Genomic DNA, 25850 nt, shown 5'->3' on the forward strand with positions numbered 1-25850 from the left:
CGGCAGATGGAATACAGTGTTGGGAAGTGTATGGTCATGAGCTTTCGTAGAAGGAACAACAGTGTAGACTATTTTCTTAACAGGCAGAAAAATAAAAACCCAAGGTAAAATGGGACTTGGGTGTCCTCGTGCAGGATTCTGTAAATGTTAACTTGTAAGTTAAGTCAGTGGTGAGGAAGGCAAATGCAATGTTAGCATTCATTTTGAAAGGACTAGAACATAAAAACAAGGATGTCATGCTGAGGTTTTATAAGGCACTGGTGAGGCCTCACTTGGAGTATTGGGAGCAGTTATCCAGGAGAGGATGTGGAGAGGGTTCAGAGGAGGTTCACCAGGAATGTAAGGTTTATCATATGAGGAGCTTTAGGCCTGTACTTATTGAGGTAAGTAGAATTAGGTTGGATCTCAAAACCTATTAAATGTCGAAAGGCTGTGATAGGGCGGGTGTGGAGAGGATGATTCCTATAATAAGGGAGTCTAGGACCAGAGGGCACAGCCTTAGAATTTTGGGATGCCAACTAAGAACAGAGATGAAGAGGAATTTCTTCAGTCGGGGGTGGTGAATCTATGGAATTCACTGCCACAGGCAGCTGTGGAGGCCAGATCATTGGGTGTATTTAAGGTGGAGGTTAATAAGGAAAGCTTATGGAGAAGAGGCAGGAAAATGGGGTTGAGAGGGAAAATGGATCAGTCATAATAAAAAGGTGGAGTAGACTCGGTGGGTTGAATGATCTAATTCTGCTCCTATATTTTATGGTCATTTGGTTATACTACAAAGAAACCGGCCCTTCCATGCTGACCAAGATGCTTATCCGAGTTTGTCCATCTGCCTGCGTTCCACCCTCTAAATCTTTCCTATCCATTTGCCCACCCAAATTATTTTAAATTGCCCTCTTCATACTGTATCTGCTCTTTTAGCTAATTTGAAGCCACTCCAAGGCCTCCCAATCTCTGACTCTGAATTTACTGCATGCCATCATTAAATACATGTTTAAAATCAACACGTGACAGCTGAGGGCAACTGAGTCCAAAGGCACTCAAACAGTTACATCTTTCAAAATCACAGTACCCAGGTTAACCTTGCTATTTCAATTTAGTTAACTGTAGTGAGCCATCACACTCATCCAGCTCTAGTACCTTATGGGCTTCTATCACGTTATTACATCTATTGAATGGATCTCATGTACAATAAAGATGACCTCGAAACTTCACAATCTACCTGATGGCACTTGTACATTATTGTTGGTTGCACTGCATTTTCCTGGAACTGTGACACTGTTTGCTGCATTCTGTTGGAACCACGGTGCCAGAAACTTGGCTTCAAGTCTAAGCCCAGGAGCTCTCTCTGTGGAGCTTGCATGTGATACGAGTTTCCTCTCAGACACTAAAGAGGTGCTGATGTGTCAGTGAGTGGAAGAATGTGCTATCTCACTGTATCCATGTTGTGAAATGATCTGTGGGGATGGCATGCAAACCCAAAGTTTTCACTCTACCTTGGTACATTTGACAATGTCGAACCAATTACCAATAATCAAATGCCTCTTGGAAACTAAATGCACCACATGCATCCCCATAGTTAATTTCCCTATTGCTCGCCCGGGCTGATTCTAGTTAATTCTCCTTTGGTTTTCCAAGACCGTTTCCTGAATAATTGATTCCACCTACTTCCTGTACCGGAGTTCAGACTAGTGAGTTCAGACAGGGAAGTGATGGCCAGGCAAGGAGATAAAATAAGAGAAGGATAAGGAGATGGGAAATGGTGAAGAGAGGAGGGGGTGGAGGCTTTACTGGAAGCTTGAGAAATCAATGTTCATGCTATCAGGTTGGAGGCTACCCAAATGGAAGATAAGGTGTTGTTACCCAGCCCAAGTAGTTTTTGATGTACACATGATAAGTAATCATGATTTTGATCTTGATACATCCCCTTCCTCTTGACCCTAAAATGCAGGTGGACAGGTTCCAAGCATTTGTCAATGTTCGTTGTAATCACAGAATCATACAGAGCAGGCCTGTCTCATCCATGTAGACAGTGACGCCTTGCTCTGTTAACCCCATTTGATCAGGCTAGGCATACATCCCCCTACTCAATTTCTATTTATGTATCTGTCCCAACACCTTCTAAGTATTGTAATTATATTCATCCCCACCACCTCCTCTGGCAGCTTGTTGTAGATATCCACCACTGCCTGTATGAAAACCTTACCCCTCAGATCTCCTTAGGGTAGTTACAGCACCAGCAGTAAATCAAGAGTTCAATTTCTGCCGCTGTCTGTAAGGAGTTTGTACGCGCTCCCTGTGAGCACCTTTGGGTGCTCTGGTTTCCTCCCACACTGTAAAGGTGTACTGGTAAGGTCAGTGAGTTCTGGGCTGATTTGATTTGACACAAACAAAATATTTCACTGAGTTTCGATGCACAAGTGCAAAATAAAACAAATCTTTCATCTTTAGTCTTTAATCACCTCTTATTTTAAACCTGTACACTCTGGTTCCAGACCCTTTCGTCCTGGGAAATAGATTCCAAACATCTATCTGATCAGAGCTCCTCATAATTGTATAACTCTCCATAATGTCAGCCCTCATCCTCCTATGAGAATAAACCCAGCCTATCCAATACATCCTTATATTTTTTGAGGATGTGACTAAACACATTGATGAAGGTAGAACAGTAGGTGTAGTGTATATGGATTTCAGCAAGGCATTTGATAAGGTACCCCATGCAAGGCTTATTGAGAAAGTAAGAAGGCATGGGATCCAAGGGGACGTTGCTTTGTGGATCCAGAACTGGCTTGCCCACAGAAGGTAAACGGTGGTTGTTGACATTGCTTTGTGGTTCTTTCAGAACCCTAGGGTGCAGCTCATCTGGTTCATTGGCCTTCATAAATCAAAGTACTGAGTACAGGAGATGGGATGTTACGTTGAAGTTGTATAAGACATTGGTGAGGTCTAATTTTGATATTGTGTGCAGTTTTGGTCACCTTCCTACAAGAAAGACGTAAATAAGGTTGAAGGAGTTCTGAGGAAATTTGTAAGAATGTTGCTGGGACTTGAGAACCTGGGTTATCAGGAAAGATTGAATAGATTAGGACTTTATTCTTCAGAACATCAAAGATTGAGGGGAGTTTTGATTGAGATGTACAAAATTATGAAGGGTATAGGTAGGGTAAATGCAAACAGGTTTTTTCCACTGAGGTTGGGTGGGACTACAACTAGAGGTCATGGGTTAAGGGTGAAAGGTGAAAAGTTTAAGGGGAGCATGAGGGAAAACTTCTTCACCCAGAGGGTCTTGAGAGTTTGGAACAAGCTTCCAATGCAAGTGGTGCATGCATGTGAGCTTGATGTCAATGTTTAAGAGAAGTTTGGGTTGGTATGTGGGCGGTAGGGTTATGGAGGGCTCTGGTCCCGGTGCAGGTCAATGGGAGTAGACAGTTTAAATGGTTTGGCATGGATGAGCTGGGCCGAAGGGTCTGTTACTGTGTGGTGCTTTTCTATAACTGTACTTGATTACTAATTTAATTATTTCAGCACAACATTGTGGGTTGAATAGCCTATTTCTGTGCTGTACTATTCTGCCTTCTACAGTAGAAAATGTTGGAAATATTCAGCAGATCAGGAAGCATCTTCCATAAACATGGACAGTATTCCGATCTGCATCTTCCGTAAACATGGAGGGTATTCCTACAAACATGGAGGGTATTCCAATCTGTATCTTCTGTAAATGTGGATGGTATTCCGATCTGCATCTTCTGTGAACATAAACAGTATTCCGATCTGCCGTAAATGTGGACGGTATTCCGATGTGTAGCAATAATCAGGGAAGTGGAGCAATCAACAGGTCAGGCAGCATCTGTGCAGGGAAATGGACAGTTGACCCTTCGGGTCAAGCTCCTTCATCAGCACTGAGAGATATAGCCGGTATAAATTGGTAAAAAGAAGAGGTGGAGGAAAAGATGGCAGGTAATAGGTGGATCCAAGTGAGGTGGGGTGCTAGGCTTTATCACCGGCTATCTTTTGTTTCTCTTTCAGCCGCGATGAAATGTCTTGACCCAACATGTTGACTCCCCACACAGATGCTGCCTGACCTGATGAGGTCTTCCACCTCCTTATTTTTTGCTTCAGTTTACAACATCTACAGTGTCTTGTGCCTCCTCTGTACTTTGATCTATGGAGATTCCTCAACACGGACCCTCGAACACACTGTGTGGCAAACACTTTGGCCTGCTACAGCAGAAGTTGTACCGTGTAATGGATGTCCTGATATGGTATCTAGATATCTGGATTAGGTTCACAAACACGAGAAAGTCCGCAGATGATCGAAATCCAAAGCAACACATTTGAAATGCCAGGGGAACTCAGCAGGCCAGGCAGCATCTGTGGAAAAGAGTACAGGCACGGTATCTGGATTAAGTGATCAGCTGCCAGAGGTAATGCATTGTGACTGAGCTGAAAATCCTGAAGGATAGGGTGCAAGCAAAGGAGAACTGAACTCTGGCGATTGTTAATCTGCACCATCTTGTGTTTGTCTGCTCAGGGGTGACAGTGAGGTGTTCAGGTAGTCCAGGACATGGGTCTCGCTTCATCGAGAACACAGCAGGAGAAAAGTTGGTAAGTGTCGCATTAAAGCAGAAGGTCTCCAGGCCTCTCTCTGTTCCTTCAGAGACACCTCCATTTCCACCTGCTTAAACCCCCCTGCTTCATCCCTACAGCCAAATCCTCTTCAATTTTTTAACCTTCTGTTCCTCTCGAGTCCTCCCCGCCTGACCTTTCCGTCATTCCTTCCTGACCTGTCCTCTCACCTGCAGATCTTTAGACTCTTTATGACCATCCATTTGTTGTCTCCGTGCCTATTCCTGTGCATCCTTCTGTGAGGACAAAGACAGTGTTGCAGTGCGGGTTGTTGGTAAGGGTGAAGTTGGGGTGGTTTATGGGGATAAAGGAGAGATGAAATGTTACAGTGAGGATGTGCGAGGATCACCAAGGCAACATTAAGGGCAAGAGATTGGTGAGATCATAGATTGGGAAGGTGAGAGTCTCCATACTCAGTGGGTGTGGACCAGGTCATCTGGAAATATGATTCCAAGGGTTAAGGAGAAGGGCTAGGGACGTGGAGGGCATGGATTTCATGTTGGGTAGCTGAACATAAACAAGTTTAAGATTAATTCTTTCTCTTTTTTTAAAACGTCAAAGCGTCGAGTTCTCAATTCGTTCTTGGACTTCCGGGAGAAAGAGAAGAAGAGGTGAGGCTCTGTGTCTTATTCTCTGTTTAGTTTGGGGCAAATGTTGCTTTTTATCCAGAACAAAATGTATCTCCTTCTGGCCATTCACCCCAGACATTGCATCGATATGACTGGCATGCTTGTGTAGGGGTGAGTTTGTCATCTTTTGGGAGATGCTAAATTACAAAGCATCTGCCTATCTTGGTAACATCAGATATGTTTCAAGGTGAACAGAGAGTTATTCTGGGACTTAGCTGGCTATTAAGCCACAAAAGTAGACTCTTGTTAAGGATCTTGGAGCTAAATTAATAGGGGATCTCTTTCAAGGAACTGAAACAAACACAAGAAGTTTTGCAGATGCTGGAATTCCAGAGCAACACACACAAAATGGTGGAGGAACTCAGGCAGCGCCCATGAAGAGGAATAACCGGTTGACATTTAAGCCAAGACCCTCCAACCTGGCTGACACTGAGCTATGCAGAGAGACAGTGACCAAAAGCACAGGAAAGAGTGTGAAGAGTGTAGAACTGATGGGATGGAGGAGATAGAAAGGAGGGTCTTAAAACAAACAGCACGTTTAAAAATGGATATAAGATTCTGCAGATGGTGAAAATCCAGATTAACACACACAAAATGCTGGAGGAACACAGCAGGTCAGTCAGCATCTATGGAGAGGAATAATGAGTCGATGTCTCAAGACAAGACCCTTCATGGATGTGCTGCCCTTGTGGAACTGTTTCAGGCTGTTGGGTAGCGGTGGGAGATAAGGACAGGGTTGAATAGAAGAGGGGATGTTTATGTTGTAATTCTTTAAAAGTACTCTCAAGTGATTGTTAATTGTCCTTCATAATCTGTGAAAATAGGCCACAATTCACCAAGAGTTTAGAATACTTAAAGATTAGCTTGATTTATCGTCAAAGCTAACTGTGGAATGTCTTGTTTTTGCATCAATGACCATCACAGCCTGAGAATGTGCTGGGACAGGCTGCCAATGTTGCCATGTTTCTGGCACCAATGTAACACGGCCACAACTCACTAACCCTGCTCACGGGGTAGCCATGGGGCTCAGCTATGCCTGTCTTTTCGTTGGCTGTGCAGAACAGATCATGTTTCCAGCCTTTCCTGGTAATGCCTCCAACTCTTCCTCTGCTAGATTGATGACTGCATTGGTGCTGCTTCATGCACCCACTCTGAGCTCGTCGGTTTCATCAAGCTCTCTGTCTCCATCTCTGGTGACAAACTGTCTACTGACATCTTTTATAAACCTACCGATCCCCATGGCAACCTTGATTATCTCTTCACATCCTGATAACTGTAAAAATGCCATTCCCTTTTCTCAGTCCCTTTTCTCTACCACATCAGAAACCAGGATGAGGCTTTCCTTTCCAGAACATCAGCGATGTCCTCTTTCAAAAGATGGGGTTTCCTTTCCTCCACCATTGATGCTGCCTTCACCAGCATCTCCTCCATTTCCTGAACATCCACCTTCACTCTATCTTTCCACTGCCTTAACAGTAACAGAATTCTTCGTGTCCTTACCTACCACCCCATGAGCCTCCGCATCCAACACGTCATTCTCCACAACTTCCACCATCTCCAAAGGGATCCTGCCACCAGACACTTCCCCTCCCCACTCTGCTTTCTGCAGGCATCACTCCCTCTCTGATTCTCTTGCTTGTTTGTCCCTCCCCACTAATCTTCCTCCTGCCACATGTCCCTGCTAGTGAGAGAAATGCTACACCTGCCCATTCACCTTCTCTCTCACCTGCAAACAGTCCTTCCGGGTGAGGCAACACTTCACCTGGGAACCTGTAGGGGTTGTCTACTGTGTCCGATGCTCCTGATGCAGCCTCCTCCACATTGATGAGGCTTGATGTAAATTGGGGGACCTCTTTGTCGAGCACCTCCACTCCGCCCGCCAAAAGCAGAATTTCCTGGTGGCCAACCATTTTGATTCCTGTCCCATCCCTGTACCGACATGTTTGTTCACGGCTTCCTGTTGTGCTTCTCTCTTGGTGAAGAAGCAACACCTCATATTCTGTCTAGGCAGCCTCCAACCTGATGACAAGAACATCAGTTTCTCCTTCTGGTAATTTTTATCCTCTTTCTTTTTACCTCCCCCTTCCCTCTTCTTCTATTCCCCACCCTGGCCTCTTGCCTCCTCCCCTGCCCCTCCTTCTCCCCTTTCTCCCATTGTCCTTGTATGGTAGTATGAAATTTACAGAGAAAGTTACCGGCAAGTGAAGTGCATGGTGCAAAGTGAGACGTATCTGGAGATCAGGTGTTCATCTCATGGTATACAAAGTCTGTTCAGAAGCTGTCCTTGAGCCCAGTGGTTTGTGCTTTCAAGCTTTTGTACCTTCTGTCTGACGGGAGGGGAAATCAGAGAGTGACCAGAGTGGGAGGGGCCCTTGGCTGCTTTATCAAGGCAGTGGGAGGTGTAGACTGATTTCTGTGATAGACTGGGTCACAGTCACAATTCTGCAAACTCTTGCGATCTTGGGCAGAGCAGTTACCAGATTTAAACTGTATCTTTGCCTGTGTGTGGTCTGTATCCTCTGTAAAGGCTGGTGTGTGTTCCCATGAATTCCCCTTCCTGAAGTCTACAATCAGTTCCTCCCTAACATCGGCTGTGAAATTGCAGTTGTCACACTGCTCGGTCAGCCCACCTAACTCGCCCCTGTACGTCTCCTGAGACTTGTGCAACAACTATGGTGTCATCAATGAATTTATAAATGCCAGTTGAGCTGTACTCAGCCACACAGTCATGAGTGTAGAGAGAGTAGAGCAGAGTGCTAACAGCACATCCGTTGCACCTGTGTTGGTTGTTAGCCAGGAGATGTTATTACCAATCTGGGGCTTGTTTCACTGTTAGGAGGAAACCAGGCAACTCTGAGGAAACCTGTGTGGTCACGGGCCCGACCCGACAGTCTTGCCTCTCAGTAATGTGGAGTATATCCCATCAGGCCTGTTTACCTTAATGAGACCCACCACTAGCTCTTCCTTTGTCTCAAAAGCCCTACATATTGGCATCCTCTACACTGATATCACTACCCTCCAGTCCTTCTCCTTGGATGCCAAGTACTTATTTAGGACCTTGCTCCTCCAGCTACACGTCCCCTCTTTTATCCCTCAGTGGTTTCCCCTTTCCATAGTTTTCCTTTTGCACTTAATGTAGGTGTGAAATGCTATGGAATTCCCTTTAATCCTACGAGCCAACAATTCTTAATGGGCTTTCTGAATTCCCTTCCCAACTTCATTTTTAACTTCCTTAAAATCCCCAAGGGACCTGTTTGATTTGCCTGGATTAGAGGGCACATACCATAAATACTTGTAAAATATTAGAGCCACAGAGATTCTAGGAGCAAACACGAGGCAATCTGCAGATGCTGGAAATTCAAGCAACACACACAAAATGCTGGTGGAACACAGCAGGCCAGGCAGCTTCTATAGGGAGAAGCAATGTTGAAACGTTGACAGTTGAAAATTCCTGTAGATGCTGCCTGGCCTGCTGCATTCCACCAGCATTTTGTGTGAGTTGCTTGAGATTCTAGGAGACTGCTTTGATTCCACTGATTTGAACTAGTATCGACACCTTTGATGAAAGCACTGACACAGTTACCTCCTATATCAGCTTTTATTGAAGGTGCCTGCATCCCTACTTCAGCAATAATAAACCCTGGTTCAACGCAGAGCTTGGACAACTTTATTTGAAGGAGGAGGAGGCCGACAGGAGTAAAGGGGAATTCAGAAAGGTCAAGTACACCTTGGTCAGACCCCACTGTGTTCAGTTCTGGTCATCTCACTGCAGGAAGGATGTGGATGCTATAGAGAGGGTGCAGAGGAGATTTACAAGGATGTTGCCTGGATTGGATGGTGTACCTTATGAGAATAGGTTGAGTGAACTTGGCCTTTTCTCCTTGGAATGATGGAGGATGAGAGGTGATCTGATAGAGGTGTATAAGATGATGAGTGGCATTGATCGTGTGGATAGTCAGAGGCTTTTTCCCAGGGCTGAAGTGGCTAACATGAGGGGGCATAGTTTTAAGGTGCTTGGACATAAGTACTGAGGGTTTGTCAGGGGTAAGTTTTTCCACACAGAGTGGTGAGTACGTGGAATGCACTGCCAGTGATGGTGGTGGAGCTGGATACAATAGGGTCTTAGATAGGTACATGGAGCTTAGACGGCTATCCAGTAAGGAAATTCTAGGCAGTTTCTAGAGTAGGTTACATAGTTGGCACAACATTGTGGGCCGAAGGGCCTGAAATATGCTGTAGGTTCCAGGTTCTATGTACATGCTGGAGGAACCACTCAGAGCTGCTGATTACCAAACTGGAAAGCCGGTTTTCTGCAGACGACTGTTCTTCAGTCTGGAAAGGCCAACACCAGCCATCTAAAGAAGGTACCCCCCACCTCCCTAAATGAGTTTGACTGCAGATGTGACTCACAGATCACATGTCAAAGACCCATTCAGCCATACCATTGCCAGTACCCCACACCTTTGTTGTAAAGGAAGAGGAGGTGAGGAGGTGAGGAAGCAAAATATCAAGCAGGGAGCTGGCCCTCACTCTTTCTCCCCTGCCAGCGTTAAACACTGTGCTAACCAGCTGTCTACAGTCTTTACAGACGTTCCCTATCAGTATCTTAAACTATGCACAGCTCAAATAACCTGATATTATTTGTTCCTAAAAATATCTACGATTACTGTGCTCAGTGACTACAGGCCAGATGCACTCACATAATGAAGACTTCTTGAAAGGCTGGTCATGCCATGTCTCAAATCCATTACTCACAGATTTTCTACATCAGTGGCAGTTCACCTACAGAGCCAGCAGAGGTGTAGATGATGCAGTTAACATCGGTCTGGGCTTCATACTGCAGCTGCTCGATTCCCTTTCAGTTCTGCATTCAATACCATCGTCTGAGCTCTGCAACAGAAACATGATGTACCAGGTTCCATACAAACAAGAGGCAGAGTGTGAGACTGGGAAGCACATCTCTATATCCTGGTGTGGTCTCTATATACCAATGACAGCACCTCCAGTGATCTATCAGTGAAGGCTGCAGATGACAAATGCAAATAGCACTAGGAAGTAAGCAAGTTTGTGTCTAGGAGCTAAATACCCTCAAAACTGTGGAGATGCGTATCGACTTGAGGGGTGTGTCTACATACTGATCGCTAACAAACAACTCTGCAGCTAGCACTGTTTCAACATTCAGTTTGCTGAGCATTATTACTTCTCAGGACCTCATAACCCCTCGTTAACAAAAAGGCTCGGCAGAGAATGGACTTCTTGTGACAGCTGGTAAAATTAAAGGGCATGTGGAATGAGATTGCAGGGAAAGCAGTTGAGACTGGCACTTGCTTGCATTAAATTCCATCTGTATAAATTCCATTTATCAGCCCATTTTTCCGGCTGGTCCAGACCTTGCTGCAAGCTTCGATAGTCTTTCTCACTGTCCAGTACATGGCACAGAGGGGTATGGCCGAAGGAAGGAAATTGGGATGGGCTGGGTGGGATTTGTAGTCAGCATGCTCTCATTGGGCCACAGAGCCTGTCTTGATGCTATATTGCTCTATATGTATCTGCGAGATGCTGAAGAGTGCCGTCGACCCAGAGCAACCACTCTGACTGCCAAAGCCATCTTGCTAACCTTGTGCCGTTGTGTAGAGATGAATGCCAAGCAAAAGGGTTTCAGTATGCTTTAGCATTTTAGAGTAGATGTCCCTCATGTGTTCACTCCTGGTAATGAAGCACCACACCTGAACACAGTGCTGGAGCAACTCAGCAGGTTGGGCAGCACCTATGGAAAGGAACAAACAGTTGCCATTTCGGGCCAAGTCCCTTCATCGCTTTGTAATGAGTGTAATTTAACTCTGATCAGCCTGTCCGTGCTGTGGCTGTAGAGTGATCTAACATGGACTCAGGCCTTTTGGCCCAACTCGGCCTTGCTTGCCTATTTGAACTAGTCCCATTTGACTGCGTGTGGCCCATATCCCTGTAAACCTTTCAGATCCATGGACCTGTACAAACTGTTGTAATTGCACCCTCCTCTGGTAACATGCCCACCATCTTCAGTCTTTCCCTCTTTTCCTCTCGCCCTCGATCTATGCTCTCTAGGCCTGGATTCTCCTACCCTGGAGAAAAGACTGACCAGAGATGAGATAAAGCCCCTCATGATTTTATAAGCCTCTCTAGATAGATAGATACTTTATTCATCCCCATGGGGAAATTCAACACTTTTTCCAATGTCCCATACACTTGTTGTAGCAAAACTAATTACATACAATACTTAACTCTGTAAAAATATGATATGCATCTAAATCACTCTCTCAAAAAACATTAATAATAGCTTTTAAAAAGTTCTTAAGTAGTTTACTCAAATACATTAATACAATCAACCCCAGCACTTTAACATATCTTACTCCTGGCGGTTGAATTGTAAAGCCTAATGGCATTGGGGAGTATTGACCTCTTCATCCTGTCTGAGGAGCATTGCATCGATAGCAACCTGTCGCTGAAACTGCTTCTCTGTCTCTGGATGGTGCTATGTAGAGGATGTTCAGGGTTTTCCATAATTGACCGTAGCCTACTCAGCGCCCTTCGCTCAGCTACTGATGTTATACTCTCCAGTTCTGTACCCACGACAGAGCCCGCCTTCCTTACCAGCTTATTAAGACGTGAGGTGTCCCTCTTCTTAATGCTTCCTCCCCAACACGCCACCACAAAGAATAGGGTGCTCTCCACAACTGGCCTATAGAACATCTTCAGCATCTCACTACAGACATTGAATGACGCCAACCTTCTAAGGAAGTACAGTCGACTCTGTGCCTTCCTGCACAAGGCATCTGTGTTGGCAGTCCAGTCTAGCTTCTCGTCTAACTGTACTCCCAGATACTTGTAGGTCTTAACCTGCTCCACACATTCTCCATTAATGATCACTGGCTCCATATGAGGCCTAGATCTCCTAAAGTCCACCACCATCTCCTTGGTCTTGGTGATATTGAGACGCAGGTAGTTTGAGTTGCACCTTATCACAAAGTCCTGTATCAGTTTCCTATACTCCTCCTCCTGTCCATTCCTGACACACCCCACTATGGCCGTGTCATCAGCGAACTTCTGCACGTGGCAGGACTCCGAGTTATATTGGAAGTCTGATGTGTACAGGGTGAACAGGACCGGAGAGAGCACGGTCCCCCGCGGCGCTCCTGTGCTGCTGACCACCGTGTCAGACCTACAGTCTCCCAACCGCACATACTGAGGTCTATCTGTCAAGTAGTCCACTATCCAATCCACCACGTGAGAGTCTACTCCCATCTCCGTTAGTTTGTGCCTTAAGATCTTGGGCTGGATGGTGTTAAAGGCACTAGAGAAGTCCAGGAATGTAATCCTCACAGCACCACTGACCCCATCTAGGTGAGAGAGTGATTTGTGCAGCAAATACGTGATAGCATCCTCCACTCCCACCTTCTCCTTATACGCAAACTGAAGAGGATCCCGGGCGTGCCTAGTTTGTGGCCTCAGATTCTGTATTATCAGCCACTCCATGGTCTTCATTACGTGCGATGTCAAGGCAACAGGTCTGAAGTCATTCAACTCCTTTGGTTGTGGTTTCTTCGGTACCGGGACAATACAGGATGTTTTCCACTGTCTGGGTACTCTTCTCTGCTCCAGGCTCATGTTGAAGATGCGCTGTAGTGGTTCTCCCAGCTCAGTCGCACAGGCCCTCAGTAATCGTGGGGAAACTCCATCCGGTCCCGCTGCCTTGCTGGTACAGATCTTCCTCAGTTGACCTTCCACCTGTGCAGCCATAATCCTGGGCATGGGCAAGGTCTCCTGTGAGTGGCTATTTTCCTGTGAGGGAAGTAAGCCTGGTGTGGAGTCTAGCATCCTCCTCAGCCTTTTCCACTTCAGGAGAGAAAAAAGTCCCAGCCTATTTGTTCTTCTTTGTAACCCAGTCCCTGGCACATCCTCCTGAAACTTTTTTCGTGCCCTCTCCAGTATTATGTACTCTTCCTATTGCAGGACGAGCAGCACAGTCTGCCGCACTCCAAATGGGTGTTCTGTTGACATCTTGTACAACTGGAATAATGAATGACTGTAGCATACTGAGAAAGGAGGTTAGCAACACAAAAAGGCATTCTCTAGATTTATGGAGGTGGGCCTAGAGTAGGTGACAGGTGCTGAGGACTGGGTAGTTTGTGAACAGAACTCACAGCAATCAATCCAACCCCTGTTGAAGTTGTACAAACCCAGGGGTAGGATCCATTCGGGTGCAAGGAGTGACATTTTTATAATCACACCTGACAATAGGTGCAGGGTCACAGGAGTCAACCACAGGACCAAGAGACATGCAGAGAAGACACAGAAGAAGACCGTAAGATATGGGAGTAGAATTAGGCCATTCAGCCCATCGAGTCTGCTCTGCCTTTCCATTATGGCTGTTATCACTTCCAACCCCATATTCTCCTGCTTTTCCACATAACCTTTTAATGCCCTTTACTAATCAACAACATATCAACCTCTGCTTTAAATATATCCAGTGACTTGGCCTTCACAGCCGTCTGTGGCAGTGATTCACCACTGAGAGATAAACACAAGGTCAGAGGACAGAGACCGGAGGATGGTCACTGTGTGGCCACAAATAAAGGAACAAAATGCGCACAGTAATGGCAATGAAAGGTGAGACAGCACTGTGGGCGGGACGTTGTGCTGACAGCTGCAGCACTGGCCAGTGAACAACCAGGGTGAACTATCCAGCCAGCCAATGGCAGCAGCACAGAGAGCTCCTGCTAATGGGGCTCGGCATGGCACCGAGAGTGGAGAAAGTGGCTGCATCGACACAGGCCCTGGCTCTGAGTGTAACCATACTGTTGTGTGTTTCTAGGCTCAATCAGAGTGTGTGCCTGACCCTGGGAGATGTCACCACCATCAACCTGACCTCCTTAAAAGGAGGTGTGGCCTACAACGTTGTCCCTGATGAGCTAATGGCCAGCTTTGACATCCGGATCCCTCCCAGTGTAGACCTCAAGGTATGTCGTGGTCTGTTAAGTGGTCTACCATACCAGAAGGAAAGGGAAGTGCTGTGTGTGTGTCTATTAGAGGGCAGAGAAAGACCTGTTCTTCACTGGCCCGTGATGGAGAGTCTAATCTCGTACGTCCATGGACGAGAGCAATGTCACCTTCTGTCTTGTTTCAGGCATTTGAGGAGCAGATGATGGAGTGGTGTCAGAACGCAGGGGAAGGCGTTTGCTGTGAGTTTATACAGGTAATGGTTGACATCTGTGAGAACCTGTGTTTATTACTCTGATAGCACGTGGTCACCTACAACAACATGGTGGTTTGTGTGGTTTGTGTGCATCTTTCAGCTCAGAACTTGTGTACTGTGTATCTCTCCCCACTACTGCTCTGCTGAGTGATGTGTCTAGACAGCCGTCTGTACATGCAGAGACAGTATGTTAGGACTGATCCCACTCTGGATGACACACGCACGCACACACACACACGTCTACATTGCTCTGGGTGACGTGTCTACAAACATTGCTTCCTGTACTGACACAGTTTGTCAGCCTGGTCACTCCTCTATCTAGACAGTGATGCTGCACATTACTGGGGTGTCTGGACTGGCTCTTGTCTAGACTGTGATGCTGCACATTACTGGGGTGTCTGGACTGGCTCTTGTCTAGACTGTGATGCTGCACATTACTGGGGTGTCTGGACTGGCTCTTGTCTAGACTGTGATGCTGCACATTACTGGGGTGTCTGGACTGGCTCTTGTCTAGACTGTGATGCTGCACATTACTGGGGTGTCTGGACTGGCTCTTGTCTAGACTGTGATGCTGCACATTACTGGGGTGTCTGGACTGGCCCTCGTGTTGTCCCACTCCCCATGAGCCCAGGTACAGATTCAGATTCATTTATTAGGTTACATCGAAACATACAGAGAGACATGCCGTTTGCATTAACGACCAGCGGGGGCAGCCCACAAGTGTTGCCACACATTCGGGCACCAACAGAGCATGACCACAGTGTTGAGCAAAACAACAACAGGTCAACAATACAACAAAACACCAAGAGCCGATCAGCAGATACCCTGCAGTAGATGACAAAAGCTTGATATGTTGATGTCTGAGGCAACAGAGGGCTGGTGGTGGGCTTCACAATGCCAGCGGGGTCACTTCCACAACTGAGGAAGTTTGATTTGAGGGGGGGGGAGGAATCAGAAGTTTGGGCCCAGAAACCACTCAGGATGTTTGCAATGAGTTACATTCAGTAGCTGGGTTTGGGATGGGAGTCACTGATGGGGACGGTATTGTACTGTGCTTAGTGATGGGTCTGTGTTGTGTAGCAATGTGGACCGTGTACTGAGTGTGTGTACTGAGTTTGCATACTGGTCTGTGTCCTGGATCTGTGTACTGAGGTTGCATACTGATCTGTGTACCGGGCTGTGTTTTTGGATACTCACTGCTCTGAATTTCCCTCCCAGAAAAGCATGAACAAGGAGCTGACTTCTATTGACCAGTCGGATCCGTGGTGGAGCACCTTCAGTAACGCCTGTGTCCAGATGTGCGTGGGTGTACGTTGGGGGGAAGGGTGGGGGGAGTGGGGGGCAAAGTCCGGATCTCAGCGTTCCTTCGACGCAGCACCGTGCCGCACCATCTTCCCTCTCCTCCCCGTCACTCTTGTCCCTCCCTATCTCTACTCTCTGGCTGCCTTCCTCCCACTCTCCCTCCCTCAGCTTTCTTGTGTTTCCCCTTCCTGTACCTTTGACATGACCCTCTCTCTTTCCTGAATCCACTCCTTTAACACAGTCCACCTCTCACACTGCCCTCATCCCACATCCATTTTGCACTTACTCCCACTTCTCACCCCCAGCTTTTTAATCCCTTGTCCCTCCACAAGCCCTCTTCACTCACTCCCCTCACCCCACTCATCCCTTCACTGAGGAGGATGTATTTTGATCCAGCCCCAGGGTACTTCTGAGCATTTGTTCTGCATATTTGGGTAACTGCCTCGTGCCCTCTGACCCCTGACCCTGAAGGTATGCACTGCTGAACTCTTTGGCACTGTAGGGGCTGTATACAGTCTCAGATCTGCGTTCCAGTAGGGGTCTGCATATTGACCTGTGCCTGGGTGTATGGCGAGCAATGGGTTCCTGTGTCTGGGTCAGGGATGTCCTTACCTGCCGATCGTGAGCCCACATTCACTCACACTTCCTCTGTTCCAGGGGCATGACTGTGCAGACTGAGATCTTCTCTGCAGGCACCGACAGCCGATTTATTCGGGAGGTAAGTCCCATTGCGGCAGCCCAGAATTCACCCATCGCTGGGGAACGTGGATAAAGTGTACCACCATTGTGTGGGTCGTGTGTATGTGTCATGGGATCAAAACCCAAAGTAAAATTTATTACCAGAGTACATACATGCCACCCTGAGATTCTTTTTCCTGAGGGCATACTCAGCAAATCAAGAGAACAGTAGCTATAAGCAGGATCAATATGTTTCAATAGGTACATTTAATGTCGGAGAAATGTTTACAATATACATCCTGAAATTCTTTTTCTTCACTGACATCCACGAAAACAGAGTGCTCCAAAGAATGAATGACAATTAAATGTTAGAACCCCAGATTCCACCCCCAGCTTCCCCCCACACGTAAGCAGCAGCAAAGCAACAAACCCCTTCCCCACCAGCAAAAAAAAGCATCGGCACCCCCCACTGAGCACTCAAGCTTGCAGCAAGCATCAATAAAGACACAGACTTGCAGTACCCCAAAGACAACTCGTTCCCCTGGTAATTTGACATAGGCTCTCTCTCCCTAATAAGGCAAAAAGAGGTGCCCCATTTCACAGTGAGGGGGGGGGGACATAACAAACAACTCACTGATTTATGATGTTAAAAGTCTGTTGCGCTACTTTTCTTGAGCTCTGCGCCAGAGAGTCTGACCCAGGGCTCAGGTCCCCGGACACACAGCCCCTGGCAGCTAACACTCTGCTCCCGATGTTCCGTGTTCTCCCACGACGCCTCAGTCAGGGGCACCAGCCTTGAATTAGCCTGTCTCCAGAGCCATGAAAATCTGGCACCCTGAAGGTGCGTTAGTCTTCCAGGCTGTGTCCTTGGGATATCAAAAAGCGGCTGGTCGTGAGGCCCCGAGAATGGTCCCATTCCTGCAAAGAATTGAAGTCACTGTGTAACTCCAGGACAGGATCTTCAAAAGAATCCTGAAAATGGAAGAAAGAAATAGAGCTGTTTCCAAAGATGCAAGCAAAGGAGTCGTCGTTTAGCGCCATCTTGACTTTGCTCCATCTCCATGGGATCAATGAAAGAGCGAGTAGAGCATAGAAAATTACAAACTGCAAATGCAAATGTAAATAAATAACGAGATAAAGAGACATTAATGTGAGATTATTGGTTGTGGGAACATCAGAATTAGAATGAGTGTAGTTGTACAAAACACAAAATGCTGGCAGAACTCAGCAGGCCAGACAGCATCTATGGGAGGAGGTAGTGACTCATGATGAAGGGTTTCGGCCCGAAACGTCGTCACTACCTCCTCCCATAGATGCTGTCTGGCCTGCTGAGTTCTGCCAGCATTTTGTGTTTTGTATTTATTTCCAGCATCTGCAGATTCACTCGTGTTGCCTTTGAGTGTAGTTATCTCTTTTTGTTCAAGGGCCTGATGGTTGAGGGGTAGTAACTGTTCTTGAACCTGGTGGTGCGAGTCCTGAGGCTCTTGTACCTTTGACCTGATGGCAGCAGTGAGAAAAGAGAATGGCCTGGGTGATGAGGATCTTTCATGATGGATGCTGCATTTTTTATGGCAACATTTCATGTAGATGTGCTTAACGGTTGGGAGGGTTTTACCTGTGATGTACTGGGCTGAATTCACTACCATTTGTAGGATTTTTTGCCCAGAGGTATTGGTGTTCCCATATATAGGGTGTGCAAAGGGCATAAATAGCGTGTATGTAGTGTACATATACAGTACCTATAAGAAGTATTCAACCCCCTTGGAATTTTTCATGTTTTATTGTTTTACGCCATTGAATAACTTGACTATTTGGCTTTTTGTGACACTGATCGACAGAAAAAGACACTTTTGTGTCAAAATGAAAACAGATCTTTACAAGTGATCTAAATTAATTACAAATGTAAAACACAAAATAATTGATTGCATAAGTATTCACCCCCTCCAAGTCCATATTTAGTAGATGCACCTTTGGCAGCAATTACAGCCTTGAGTCTGTGTGGATAGGTCTCTATCAGCTTTGTACATCTGGACACTGCAATTTCTTCCCATTCTTCTTTACAAAACTGCTCAAGTTCTGTCAGATTGCATGGGGATCGTGAATAAACAGCCACTTGCAAGTCCAACCACAAATTCTCAATTGGATTGAGGTCTGGTCCCTGACTTGGCCTCTCCAGGGACATTAACTTTGTTGTTTTTAAGCCATTCCTGTGTAGCTTTGGCTTTGTACTTGGGGGTCATTGTCTTGCTGGAAAACAAATCTTCTCCCAATTTGCAGTTCTCTTGCAGGCTGCATCAGGTTTTCCTCCAGGATTTCCCTGTATTTTGCTGCATTCATTTTACCCTCTACCTTCACAAGCCTTCCAGGGCCTGCTGCAGTGAAACATCCCCACAGCATGATGCAGCCACCACCAAGCTTCACAGTAGAGATGGTGTGTTTTTGATGATGTGCATGTGGTGTTTTGGCTTATGCCAAACATAGCATTTAGTCTGATAGCCAAAAAGCTCAAATTTGGTTTAATCACACCATTGAACCTTCATCCAGCTGACTTCAGAGTCTCTTTTTCCGGCAAACTCTAGCTGGGATTTCATGTGAGTTTTTTTTCCCCAACAGTGGCTTTCTCTTTTCCACTCTGCCATAAAGCTGTGACTGATGAAACACCTGGGCAACAGTTGTATGCACAGTCTCTCCCATCTCAGCCACCGAAGCTTGTAACTCCTCCAGAGTTGTCATAGGTCTCTTGGTTGCCTCCCTCACTAGTCCCTTCTTGCACAGTCACTCAGTTTTTGAGGACAGCCTGCTCTAGACAGATTTACAGCTGAGCCATTTCTTGATGATTGACTTAACTCCAAGGGATATTCAGTGACTTGGAAATGTTCTTGTATCCATCTCCTGACCTGTGCTTTCCAATAACCTTTACACAGAGAGGCTTGGAGTGTTCTTTAGTCTTCATGGTATAGTTTTTGCCAGGATACTGACTCTCCAATTGGACCTTCCAGATACAGGAGTATTCTTACTACAATGGAAACACCTCAACCGCACACAGGTGATCTCCATTTAACTAATTATGTGGCTTCTAAAACCAATTGGCTGCACAGTGATGATTTGGTGTGTCGTATTAAAGGGGGTGAATACTTATGCAATCATTTATTTTGTGTTTTATATTTGTGATTAATTTAGATCACTTTGTAGAAATCTGTCAGTGAGTCCTGCTGAAGAGTTTCGACCCAAAACATTGACTGTACCCTTTTCCATAGATGCTGCCCAGCCTGTTGAGTTCCTCCAGCATTTTGTGTGTGTTGCTTGGATTTCCAGCATCTGTAGATTTTCTCTAGTTTGTAGAGATTTGTTTTGACTTTGACACAAAAGAGTCTTTTTATGTTGATCAGTGTCATAAAAGCCAAATTAAATTCACTGTGATTCAATGTTGTAAAACAATAAAATATGAAAAGTTCTAAGGGCGGCTAAATACTTTTTATAGGCATGGTATGTGTGTGTGTGTGTGTAAATTAGTTTATTATTATCAAATGCAGTGAGGTACAGTGAGAAACCTGTTCATACATATCAAATTAGTTCAGCAGGGCATTGGTACAAGATGTTAGCTATTTAAGGAGAACCCAAGGGGAGTTTCCTCACTCGGGGTGGAACGAGCTGCCCGCAGAAGTGGTTGATTCGGTTTGGTTCAACATTTAAGGGAAGTGTGTACGTGGAAGGGAGGGGTATGGAGGGCTGATGGGACAAGGAAGGGTAATAGGTCACCATGGACGAGGTGGACACATTGCCTATTTCTGTGCTTCATGCTCTCTGGCTATTGCAGTAACAGGCGCAGAGGAAAGTGTTACATTACAAAGAAGGTGCAAGGTCATAATCAGGGTGAAGGGTGAGGTCAAAGTTCATCTTGTTGCCCTAGGGAGGTGTTCAATTGTCTTATAACAGTGGGATAGATGCTGTCCTTGAGCCTGGAGGTATGTGCCGTCAGGTTTTCGGATCTTCTGCTTGATGTGAATGGGCAGAACAAGATCTGGTTTATTAACAGCGACATACGGTGTGTTGTGAAATCAGTAGTCTTGCAGCAGCAGTACAGTGTAAAGACATAAAATGACCCAAATATCACAAAGTAATGAATAGTGCAGAAACAGTAATAATGAGGTAGTGTTCATGGGTTTATAGTCTGTCAGAAATCTGATGGCCAAGTGTAATAGTGATTTCAGAATCATTAAATTTGGGTCTTCAGGCTCCCCTACCTCCTCCCTGACAGTAGTAATGAGAAGGGGCATGCTGGGAGAGACGCTGCCGTCTTGAGGCACTGACCCTTGAAGATATCTTCACGGTGGGGACGCTTCTACTGGCCGAGTTTGCCACTTCCTGCAGCCTCTGCCAGCCCTGTGCGTCGGAGCCTCCATACCAGATGGTGAAGCAACCGGTCACCTCTAACCATGCATAGAGTCTTTGGTGGCGTACCAGCTCCTAACGAAGAGCCTCTGCTGTGCCTCCTTCGTGATTGCATTGTTGTGGTAGATTTACTGAGATGCTGGCACCCAGGAACTAGAAGCTGCTCAGCTTTTCCACCGATGAGGATAGGCGTGCCTTCTCCCAACTTCCCCTTTGTCTCCCACGATCAATTGCTTGGTCTTGCTGACACTGAGTGCGTGGTTGTCATTGCAACACCCGGTCTGGTTGTAAACAACAGAGCACCAGGAGCCATATTCCAGTCTTCAGGAACTTTTCCAGTGCTAACGTTGAAGCGAATACACTCATAGAGTAGTATAGCACACAAACAGGCCCTTCAGCCCATCTAGTCCATGCTGAAACTATTTAAACTGCCTACTCCCATCAACCTGCACCGGGACCATAGCCCTCCATAATACCTCTACCATCCACGTACCTATCCAAACTTCTCTTAAACACTGAAATTGAGCTTGCATGCACCACTTGTGCTGGCAGTTCATTCCGCACTCTCAGAACCCTCTGAGTGAAGTTTCCCCTCATGTTCCCCTTAAACTTTTCACCTTTCACACTTAACCCAGGACCTCTGGCTGTAGTCCCACCCAACCTCAGTGGAAAAAGCCTGCTTGCATTTACCCTGTCTATACCCCTCATAATTTTGTAATCTCAATCAAATCTCCTCTCAATCGTCTACGTTCTAAAGAACACAGTCCTAACCTATCCAATCTTTCCTTATAACGCAGGTTCTCCAGACCCAGCAGCATACTTGTAAATTTTCTCTGTACTCTTTCAACCTTGTTTACATCTTTCCCGTAGGTAGGTGACCAAAACTGCACACAATACTCCAAATTAGGCTTTACCAGTGTCTTATACAACTTCAACATAAAGCCCCAACTCCTGTACGCAGTACTTTGATTTATGAAGGCCCATGTGCTGAAAGTTCTTTATATGATCCTATCTACCTGTGATGCCACTTTCAATGAATTATGGATCTGTATTTCCAGATCCCTTTGTTCTACCTCACTCCTCAGTGCCACCATTCACTGTGCACGACCTACCCTAGTTGGTCCTACTGAAGTGCAACACCTCACGCTTGTCTGCATTAAATTCCATCTGTCATGTTTCAGCCTATTTTTCCATCTGATCCAGATCCCACTGCAAGCCATGATAGTCTTCCTTGCTGTCCAGTACACCCCAAATCTTGGTGTCATCTGCAAATTTACTGATCCAATTAACCATATTATCATCAAGATCATTGCTACAGATGACAAACAACAATGGACCCAGCACCGATCCCTGAGGCACTCCACTAATCACAGGCCTTCAGTCAGAGAGCCCACCATCTACTGCCACTCTCTGGCTTCTCCCACAAAGCCAATGTCTAATCCAGTTTACTACCCCTTCTTGAATGCCAAGCGACTGAACCTTCTTGACCAACCTCCCATGTGGGTTCTTGTCGAATGCCTTAAAGTCCTTGTAGACAACATCTGCTGCCTTGCCTTTATCCACTTTCCTGCTAACTTCCTTGAAAAACTGCAAGATTGGTTAGACATAGTCTACCATGCTGACTATCTTTATTCAGTCCATGTCTGTCCAAATACTTATACAGTATATCAGTCTCTTAGAACACCTTCCAATAACTTTCCCACAACCGATGTCAGACTCACCGACCTATAATTTCCTGGTTTATGTTTAGAGCCTTTTCTAAACAGCGGAATAACATTAGCTGTTGTAACACTTACCCAACAGGCTGGTATATCTAGGGGAAAAGGAGATCCAGCCACTCATCAACCCCACCTCCCGTACACGCAGGTGCTGTGAGAATCAAGTTTATGCCGCACGCACACACACAATATCAAACTCACACCAGATACCGTTATGGAATACACTTTAAAGATTTTACTAAAACTAAAAGAGTACTATGCAATGCAGTATATATGAAAGAAAAGAAAATAAAGTAAAAGGCGCCAACTTATCAAAGTTCAGTCAGTTTAGTGCACATCGTTGGAGCTCAACCATCGAACCATTTGACCCCTCGTCACTTTTCTCCGACCTCCACGTCCTCGCACCTGGGACCACCCCTGGTGGTCGACCGAGCAGTGCAGCGCACGTCCACCTTCCTCGGCGTCTTCTTCCCGACTCCCCTCAAAAGACCGCGAAAACCCCAAGCTCCCAGCCTCACAAGACAAAATAACATTCCCCATTGGTTAAAAAATGAATACAATCCCCATATCAGCAAGTCCAAAGCTAAACAACTGCGAGAGAAAACACTTAACAAACATAAAAGCATTCCTACTCTAGCAAACCAAAGAAGCCATTTTGATTAACATACACAGTACATTGTATACTGTCTTCCAATATCTCTGCAAGGACCTCTGCAACTTCCTCTCTAGCTACCCACAAATTCTGGGGATGCACTCAGCCAGGCCCTGGGATTTATCCACCTTAATGCACTGTAAGGTTGTGAATAACTCCTTCCTGGTAATAGATATGATATATCCTCCAAAACATCTGCCCTTGTTTGTCTTATATCTTGAGCAACCAGGATTTTCTCCTCAGTAAATGCCAATAAGAAATTTGCAGCTGGAGACATGGGCTGCCCTACTGATCTTAAGGGTGCCTACTCTCTCCTTAGCTAGCTTTTTACTCGTAATATTGCTATACTCTTGGGCTTTTCCTTAACCTTACCTGCCAGATCCATCTCATGCCCTCTCTTTGTCCTCCTGATTTCTCTCTTAAATTTATTCTTAACCTTTTTTTGACCAGAGCTTCAATATCTCTCATCATTCACCCTTCTTTAAACTTGCCAAGTTTAGCCTTCACCCTAACCTGTGGATTGGGTCTATCTTTCTCCATCACTACCTTGAAACTGATAGAATTATGGTGCTCTAAAGTGTTCCCTGACTGTCACTGTCTCTGCCTCGCCCCGTTAGAGAAGGCCCTGTTTTGGGCCCTCCTGAACGGAGCTGTCCAGATACTGACTCAGGAGAATGTCCTGGACACATTTCACAAACTCGGACCCGATAAGGCCTCGACTCTCTGGGTGGCTTCCTGGGGAAATTAAAATCTCTCACTAATACATCTCTGTTATTCTTAAAATTATTAGTAATTTTTTTCTACACACCTGCTCTTTAAATTGCCACTGTTTGGTGAGAGGGGTAGGGGGTCTATAATGCAGCCCCTCTGGAGCAACCCTATTTTTCTTCTTTCTAATTTCTAACCATTTGGCCTCACTGGACGATCCCCCAAGAATGTCACTGCTGTTACTTCCACCCTTATCAAAACGGCTGCACCCTCTCCTCGTTTACCTGTCCCTCTGCCATGCCTGTAACATCAGTATCCCTGAACAGTCCTGCCTGTCTTTCAGCCATGTTTCTGTTATGGTTACCACATCCCAGCCCTCAGAATCAATCCACACTGAGTTCATCAGCCTGACCTGTCATGCCTCATGCAGTTTAACTGAGTTTTCCTTTCTGGCTATCCTGATTAACTGAGATTGCTTCCACTGGCTGTGTGTGTGGTGAGCTGGATGGTGTGGAGGTTATCTGTGACCCTGGTCTCTCTCTCACAGATGGGGTACCCAGTGATCGGATTTTCGCCCATGAACCACACGCCGATCCTGCTGCATGACCACAACGAGCACCTCAACGAGAAGGTCTTCCTCAAAGGGATCAACATCTACTCCAACCTCATCTCTGCCCTTGCCCAGGTCCCAACCCTCGCAGGGGAGGCCTGAGGGAGCAAGGGTCACTACACACTCTGCTCCACCCTTCCTGTTCACCCCTCCTCCTCCCCCCAGTCTCCTATCCCACTGCTCCTCCTCCTCCTACCCCACTCCTCCTCCCCTCCTACTACCCCATTCTCCTGAGCAAACTCTGCACACTCTATTACCTCACTTTGACACTTTCAGGCTCATTAGATTTACCTTTAGGCCTTCCTCTGGCCCATGACTTGTCTCCAACTTTTTCCCTCTGTCCAGTCAGCTGCCTTGAGCTCAGGGATACCTTTATACATTTTGAAGCTGAAACTACCACCAGGCTCCTCCAGCAAGTTTTCCCGTGACCCAGGTAACACCAGGCCTCCAACAGGTGCCAAGGCCCCAGCTTGGCGCAAGAGGCTGTGCCTTTACCACAGGCTCCCTCTCTGGCAGAGCAGCCGCCCTCCCAGTCCAGTGAGGGCTCTGGATCGGGGCGGAGTGCCAGGAAAACCCCAAGAATTGGGGCTACTCCACATTTTGCAGGCGGGGTTGGTGTAACTGGTAATATAGCCATCCATACCCCATCTTTTTATACATTCCTGAAGGGAGGACCATGTCTGGGGAGAGAGGAATTTGTGAACCTCCCAGAGAAGAGGGCTGGGTCTGTGAACCCCCCCTCCCCCCGGAGAGGAAGAGGGCTGGGTCTGTGTCCCCTCCCCCCCCCCCCCCCCCCCGGAGAGGAAGAGGGCTGGGTCTATGAACCCCCCCTCACCCGGAGAGGAAGAGGGCTGGGTCTGTGAACTCCCCCTCCCCCGGAGAGGAAGAGGGCTGGGTCTGTGTCCCCTCCCCCCCCCCCCCCCCCCCCGGAGAGGAAGAGGGCTGGGTCTGTGTCCCCTCCCCCCCCCCCCCGGAGAGGAAGAGGGCTGGGTCTATGAACCCCCCCTCACCCGGAGAGGAAGAGGGCTGGGTCTGTGAACTCCCCCTCCCCCGGAGAGGAAGAGGGCTGGGTCTGTGTCCCCTCCCCCCCCCCCCCCCCCCCCCCCCGGAGAGGAAGAGGGCTGGGTCTATGGGATTCTTGGACCCTCACAATTCAGCCAATGGAGGCAGGTGCATCATTGTCAATGACTGAGTTGATGCCCTAGGCCTCTCCTCCATCCACTAGGCACGTCAAGAAAGGGACGGGGCACTCCCCACTTGCATACCCAAAACGCTCAACACCATTCAGGACAGAACAGTCATTCGA

The 25850-nt window shown here is 46.6% G+C and overlaps 1 protein-coding gene across 1 annotated transcript in view; it reads left to right on the forward strand.

The window, feature by feature from the left end:
• LOC140741968 (aminoacylase-1-like) overlaps positions 1-25457 on the forward strand; it is a 54291-nt gene extending 28834 nt beyond the window's left edge. The window contains exons 9-15 of the mRNA XM_073072590.1: positions 4529-4602; positions 5185-5234; positions 14104-14248; positions 14416-14484; positions 15703-15782; positions 16444-16504; positions 24482-25457. Of these exons, the coding sequence (XP_072928691.1) occupies positions 4529-4602; positions 5185-5234; positions 14104-14248; positions 14416-14484; positions 15703-15782; positions 16444-16504; positions 24482-24646 (644 nt within the window). The 3' untranslated portion in view covers positions 24647-25457. The remainder of the gene's footprint in view (positions 1-4528; positions 4603-5184; positions 5235-14103; positions 14249-14415; positions 14485-15702; positions 15783-16443; positions 16505-24481) is intronic.
• The last annotated feature ends 393 nt before the right edge of the window (positions 25458-25850 follow it).

The sequence above is a fragment of the Hemitrygon akajei genome, chromosome 19 (assembly GCF_048418815.1).
Source record: "Hemitrygon akajei chromosome 19, sHemAka1.3, whole genome shotgun sequence".
NCBI lineage: Eukaryota > Metazoa > Chordata > Chondrichthyes > Myliobatiformes > Dasyatidae > Hemitrygon > Hemitrygon akajei.